This window comes from Bufo bufo, chromosome 4 (assembly GCF_905171765.1).
Source record: "Bufo bufo chromosome 4, aBufBuf1.1, whole genome shotgun sequence".
NCBI classification, from domain to species: Eukaryota; Metazoa; Chordata; class Amphibia; order Anura; family Bufonidae; genus Bufo; species Bufo bufo.
In genome coordinates this window covers 380,955,360-380,962,729 of record NC_053392.1, presented here as the reverse complement: position 1 = coordinate 380,962,729, position 7,370 = coordinate 380,955,360, and the positions used below count along the sequence as shown (strand labels likewise).

The 7,370-nt window shown below is 47.4% G+C and overlaps 1 protein-coding gene across 1 annotated transcript in view; it reads left to right on the top strand.

Moving 5' to 3' along the window:
- Positions 1–2,677: 2,677 nt before the first annotated feature.
- MAP7 (microtubule associated protein 7) overlaps positions 2,678–7,370 on the top strand; it is a 167,444-nt gene continuing 162,751 nt past the window's right edge. Inside the window, exon 1 of the mRNA XM_040429199.1 lies at positions 2,678–2,788. Within this exon, the coding sequence (XP_040285133.1) occupies positions 2,701–2,788 (88 nt within the window). The 5' untranslated portion in view covers positions 2,678–2,700. The remainder of the gene's footprint in view (positions 2,789–7,370) is intronic.

Below are 7,370 nucleotides of genomic sequence, written 5' to 3'. Positions count from 1 at the left end.
GAAGGGTGTTTCCTTACACATCTGTTGGCCAGCCCAGTCAAAATTGGTGGGTTTCGCCAATGATAACCTAATGTGTATGTATGCGGGCCTTAAAAGAGTTTTCTATAGGACTAAAATATTGATTACCTATCCATATGATAGGTCATCAATATCACCCAGTACCCCCACCAATCAGCTTTCACCTGACCGCAGGAGCCAAAACACCACAGCTCTGTACACAGTTTAGTGGCCACTCTCGGTACTGCAGCTCAAGTAAATGAGAGATGAGCTGCAGTACCTGAGAGTGGTCACTGCACAGTGTACCTGTGTCAACTAAATAGTTAAAATGCCTCCAATTTTTAGACCACTGTTACATAGGAATACGTTTAGGGTCACTACTGTTCCTTGGGATGTCGTTTAGGTAGCAATCTCTTTGACTGCTTCCCTTGTCTGGCGGGAGATGGGGGCGGTAGGGGTGTTTGTGCCTGACGGCACTGTAACACAGTCACGCAAATTTATTGCTTTGCAGAATATACTTTATTTGCTTCTCAACTTTGTCATACAGGATGTTTTCATCCCTTCCTGGGTATACTCAGAGGTGGATATGTCATTTCTGGGTGATCACACAGTTACGCTCCGTCGCATTTTACCACTAATCTCTGCCGTTTTCACACCACCAAGCTCCACCCAATTCAGCCTGGCTCCGCCCAGTCAGTTCAGTAAGCCCCACTCTCAGCAGTGAAGCTGGGGTGCTTCTGCTACTGTTCTACAGGTGGTAAGGGCCCTCCTCTCCCTGGACCCCTGTGCAGCTGAACTGACTGTATGTCCACCCCTTTAGTCTTTTTTGTCAGCCAACTGTGTGTGGCCAGCAGGGGGCCCCAAGCATTTACTTAGTTTGCATGGTGGTAAAGTTCGCCATTGGGCATACTGATGGTCAGAGGGGCATTTATGCTAGCAAAGAAATCTACACCAACCCATCTTAATCACACACAACCCCTGTAGAGGAAAGTCTGTAATACTAGGTGCACATGTGTGCCTGGAATCCGGTATTCTGTTCCAGCATGGGTAAAAAATGCCTGAACCGCTAAATCCGGCATAGAACAAAAACTGGCGGTGCCCAATGAATTCTATTCATTATAATGGTGTCTGTCGGGTTTCCGGTGTGAGTACTGGCATATAGCCGGGCAAAGCAGCGTTCCATGTGGAACCCTGCCACAGATGTCCACGTAGCCTTACTCTCCTGAAGTCGCATGGATCGGCCGCTTGGAAACTTGGTCATCTTCTGAAAATTCAGCTTCCGCCAATGTCACTGCCTGGGCTATCAATGGGATGTCACTTTCAATGTGGATGGGGATGGAACTATCCCTTCCCCTGGCACATGCACAAACTCTGGGATAAGAACAGGGGCGGACTGGGAACTTAAAGTGGCCCTGGAAAAAAAAAAAAAAAGTGGCCCCATTTTGTAGGCAGATCCAAATTAACAGAAGGCGGTGCAAACAAGTAAGCCGGGTCAACAATACCATAGTGCAAAATACCGTCCCATCAAAACCAAATACCACAGTGCAGCACAATATACTGCCCCTCCAGGGACGGATTGGGAATTAAAAGTGGCCCCGTTTTGTAGTTGGGCCCAAATTGATGGAAGGCAGTGCCAACACAAGTAGGCGGAGCCAGAAATACTATTGCGGCACATTATACCACCCCAACAGAGCCAAATAGCACAGTCCATCACAGAATAGCAGCACAACATACATCCCCTAAAACTTTCACTGGCCGGCCGTGAGGAGGGCTCCGGCGGCCCCCTGGGCATCGGCCCACCAGGTCTATAGCCAATCCGCCGCTGTGTGGTGGCCATCAATAGCTACCATCTTCTGTCCTCCTCCTCCAGTTGTCTATGGAGCAGGAGGACAGGAGGAGGTGTGGACCACATCAGATGAATTCAGGAGGGCATGTGCGGTCACTGGCCGGGTACATGAGTACCTGATTCTCACACCGTTAATTACTGTTAAGAGCTCATTATGCACCTGGTTAGCGGCACAGAGGAGGACTTGGGTGGGCTTCTGGGCATCGGCCCACCGGGAAATCTACCTGTAAGGTCTATGGCCAATCCGCCCCTGGATAGGAAAGGTTCTGGTCCCGTCCACAGCTGAAAATCTGGTAAAGCATGTGACAGTGGCTGAAGCATGGATTTTCAGAAGGGGACGTGACCGACTTCCTGAGCGTTCATGCAACTTGTATATCACAAAACTTACAAACTTTCTTCTACAGGTAAAAGTTATGTGTAATTAAAGAAAAGCCCTTAAAATAAAACCTAAAAGGGCATGTGCCTGGCACTTTTGGGAGCACCCGAGGTAATGGGGGAAATCACCCACCCCTCTCTCAGTGTCACTGCTCTGCTTTCTATATTCGGCACTATAAAGGGGATGCCAGATAAATCTGTGACTATCTTTGATAGAAGGATTGCACTTTTACAATTCTGCAGGGTGACATGCTGGAAGGGTACCACCTGTACCAGTCATCACCTTACCCCTCACGTCTCCATAAACAGCCGGTACTGGCTCCTCCCACCATTCTCACCTCGTGCAATACCCGCTCATAGCCTGCAGGTGGCGTCTCACCGCAGGAATTCACCTACGTGGAACTCACCTGTCCAGCTCCGGCGGTGGTTTAGGAGCCCCAGAAGGGGCGGGGCCGCTTCTCCTGGATGACGTCAGCCTAGACATGGCGGAGGAACAGCAAATGCGAGAAGATCCTAAGGTTTGCCCAGAGTCCCACACTGAAACCGTCCAGATGGGGCCACAAGCAGCAGGTGAGGGAACCTACAGACACATGCACCGTCCCTGCACACGACGCAGTCACCTGAGCTCATGTGATACATGTAACCATCATGTCACTGTGGGCTGCCCGGTCACCGTGTACTTCCAGGACTGTCAGAGAGGTGTGGAGCACAAATGGTTAAATCAGTCACAGCAAAATATTCCAAAGACCATAGAAGGATAAGGTGGGAGAATCCCAATATTTGTATACATGAGATGGGAATTACCTAATACAGTACCACATTGGGTAGCCTTGCCAGTACAGCAGGTGGCACAGCGGAATACACCTAGAATGGGCTCCCAATGCTCCACAGCAGAGGATGGCATGTCATGGCTGACAATTAGATTGTCCTTCTCCGATGTGCATAGCTGCAGTCCCTTGATGGGATATTGGATTTCCATTAACTCTCTGTGTACTTGGATAATGCTGAGTGCAGTGTGCGCCCTGGGTATGGAGAGTGCACACTCGTATGTGTTGCTCTGTGGCACTGCCATCTGGTTACTGGGCGCCACTCAACTAGGGTGTGTGCAGAATCGTGGGTACCTGCGACCTCGAATGACTTCTGAGCATGGAATTGTCATTTTATTAATGTATGCGTCTTTTTCCACACATACCTACCTTCCATGTGAGCGTAGAAGACTACGACATGTGCACACATAGATGTATACCTGATCTGGGAATATGCCCCTCCGGTTATTGCTCGCCATCAGCAGTCACGTTTGCACGGATCAGGCACTCGCCTGCTTCTCTGCCGCTCGCGCTTCATGTTCACTTTGAACATAATGAATGATTTTCCAGCACTGAAAGCGGATCCAGCGTATGAGATCCAGCATGTGAGACATCGGAGTCTTGGGCCAGGTATATCTGTAGTCTTCGGTTAACTGCGCAAGACATATTACATAGTTAACAAATACAGTAAAAAAAAAAATAAGACATTCAAGTCCGTCAAGTTCAACCAAGAGATGGGTGGGGATGAGAAATAAGGGATGGGGAGTGAAACCCAGACTTCTACACATTTTCCCCAGCTCAGCTATCTCGGATAGAAATGAATGTGGCGGTGGCGCGCGTTTCTGAATAGCCTTTCTGTCCATTTCAGGGGGGCTTTACAAGGTACAGGGCCCCCGTTCTCGTGATAGCTTGTTATAACCAGAATACCCCTTTAGTGTCATTTACTTTTAAGAATTCATCTAAGGGTACTTTCACACTAGCGTTTTTCTTTTCTGGCACTGAGTTCCGTCCTAGGGGCTCAATACCAGAAAAGAACTGATCAGTTTTATCCCCATGCATTCTGAATGGAGAGCAATCCGTTCAGGATGCATCAGGATGTCTTCAGTTCAGTCTTTTTGACTTTTCAGGACGGAGATAATACCGCAGCATGCTGCAGTTTTATCTCTCTCCAAAATTCCGGAACACATGCCGGATGCAGCATTTTTTCCCATTGACATGCATTAATGCCGGATCTGGCCCCGAGTGTTCCGGCAAAATAGATCAGTTTTTGCGGTCTGCGCATGCTCAGACCGCAAAAAAAATGTGAAAAAAAATTAATGCCGAATCCGTTTTTCCGGATGACACTGGAGAGACATTTCAATGCATTTGTCAGACGGATCAGGATCCTGATTCGTCTGACAAATGCCATCAGTTTGCATACGTTTTGACGGATCCGGCAGGCAGTTCCAGCGACTAAACTGCCTGCCAGAGTCCTCTGCCGCAAGTGTGAAAGTACCCTAAACCCTTTTTAAAACTGTCCATTGTTTCTTCTGTGACCACGTCCTGAGGAAGTCTATTCCACAGATTCATAGTTCTTGCAGTAAAGAAGCTTTGACGCTTCTGGAGACTGAACTTTTTCTTCTTCAGTCGGAGGCAGTGCCCCCTTGTCTTTTGAGGGCATTTTACCTGGAACAGTTTTTCACCGTATTTTTTGTATGGCCCATTTATATATTTGTATAGGTTAATCATATCCCCCCTTAGACGTCTCTTCTCAAGACTAAATAAATGTAATTCTTTTAATCTTTCCTCATAACTAAGGGTTGCTTTGCACTTGCGTTAGGGCATTCCATTATAGGTTATTATTATTTATTATTAAAGCGCCATTCATTCCATAGCGCTGTACATATGAAAAGGTTCCATTGGTAACTAAATATAACGGAATTCCCGGACGAAATGCAAAACGGCAGCCTTTAAGAGACATACTGTTTTGATCCTTATGCTTGCCTATAGACTTCTATTATGACTAATCAAAATGGAAAGCCTCTTAAAGGCTTCCGTGTTATATTCCGTTATAAACGGAACCTATAACGGAATGCCATAATGCTACTGGGAACCCAACCTTAGACCCTCCATGCCCCTTATCAGTTTAGTCGCTCTCCTCTGTACTTTTTCCAACTGCAGAGCATCCTTTCTATGGGCTAGTGTCCAGAACTGAACTGCATATTCCAGATGAGGCCGCACCAGCGCTTTGTAAAGTTGTAGTATTACATCCCTGCCCCGCGAGTCCATGCCTTGCTTACTGCATGACAATATCCTGGTGGCCTTAGAAGCAGCTGATTGACATTGTATGCTGTTATTTAATCTACCATCTACAAGGACACTCAAATCCTTCTCTATAAGTGACTCTCCCAGTGTTACATCACCTAGGACATATGAAGGACAGAGATTATTACTACCAAGATGCAGCTTAAAGGGGTTGTCCGGGTTCAGAGCTGAACCTGGACCTACCCATAGTTTCACTCTGGCAGCCCCCCCCCGACTTGAGCATCGGAGCAGTTCATGCTCCGATGCTCTCCTTTGCCCTGTGCTAAATCGCGCAGGGCAAGGGCTCTTTTGTTTACCATCACACACTGCCGGGTGGAAGCTTCCGCCCGGCACTATGTTTGGTGACGTCACCGGCTCTGATAGGCGGGCTTTAGCGCTGCCCTAGCCGTTTTGCTGGCTAGGGCAGCACTAAAGCCCGACCATGAGTGCTGGTGACGTCACCGGGCTTCCTGGCAGCCCCATGGAGAGCCCGGTACGTCATCGGATCTCCGAACTGCTCGGATGCTCAAGTCAGGGGGTCTGCCTGGGTGAAAATGGAGTTATGTCCGGGTTCAGCTCTGAACCCGGACAACCCCTTTTAAACCCCCATTCAAGTGAATGGGAGCTGGTCTGCAGTACACCAGTGCAGCATGGAGCCTCCTGTCCATTGTATAGTTTACGGCATGGGTGGCTGCCTCACAGCTGATCAGGAGGGGTGCCAGGTGTCGGATCCCCACAATCTGATATTGAAGACCTAATTCCTGGTAAACCGTTTAGCTATCTATGCTTGTGTGGCGCTATCAGTAGGGATAAGCTAACTTCTTTTTTTAAATTCGGCATACAAGGTTTGGGTTCAGGTTCTCTAAGAATTCCGTTATGGATTCCACTACCATGGACTATAAGTTATGGTCCGCGGTAGTGGAATCCATAACGGAATTCTTAGAGAACCTGAACCCAAACCTTGTACGCCGAACTTGAAAACATAAGTTCGCTCATCCCTAGCTATCAGTGAAAAGTACAATTGATTGATCAGCTATCAGTTTGTCAGACAAGTCACATCTCGCTTAGTTACATGTACAGTTCAGTCACCAGCCGTATGCCGCCCTTTTCAAACGTATTTTGGTTCCTATTAGCATATCGTATGTATTGTAAATGTAAGTAACCTTTTTTGTCAGTAATAAGGAAATATTGGGGGTCATATGAACATTTTTAACCCAGTTTTTGGTGTAAAAAAATATTTAGTCCCTCGGCTGTTTTTACACTGTCCACTGGCTTTTACACCATGTTTGACGGTTGAGTGGGCACGTGTCTGGAGCCATGCCGGGCAAATTTACTAACATTTAGGCTCCATTCAGACTTCCGTAGTGCATTGTGGATCCGCAATACACTTGGCCGGCACCCCCATAGAAATGCCTATTCTTGTCCACAATTGCGGACAAGAATAAGACATGCTCTATTTTTCTCCGGAGCTGCGGACCGGAAAATCAGGGCCGCGCTCCGGAAATGCGAATGTGGACAGCACACTGTGCTGTCTGCATCGCTTTCAGTCCTGTAGAGAATGAATGGGTCCGCACCTGTTCCGCATAATTGCGGAACAGATGCGGACCCATTCTACGGACATCTAAATGGAGGCTCGGGTGTAAATGTAGGTGAAAAACTACTTAAGCCAGGATTAGTTTTCTTGCCAGGCACACAGACTGCCATAGATGCTCCAAATTTGTGATCAGGCATACGCCTCGTCATAAATTAGCTGAACTCTTATGGCAGAGTAGAGGGGAAATTAAGACTGGTCTAAAAAGCCGGTCATAGTATATGATCCCTGCTATCATTTTTTCCTGAAAACAGGCGTAAGAGAGTCGAAACTACTTCGGTCAGGAGCTGTAGTAGTTTTTACTCAAGATACACAGACTGCCTTAGGTAAGCCGCGCACACCTCGTCGTAAAAATTTTTGCCTCAAAAACACAAGTGCAAAAGCGCAACTAAAACAGCAAACAAAAACTGCATTAAAAACCCATCCTTAGGCCACTGTCACACAGTCCGTATTTTCCATCAGCACTTGTAAA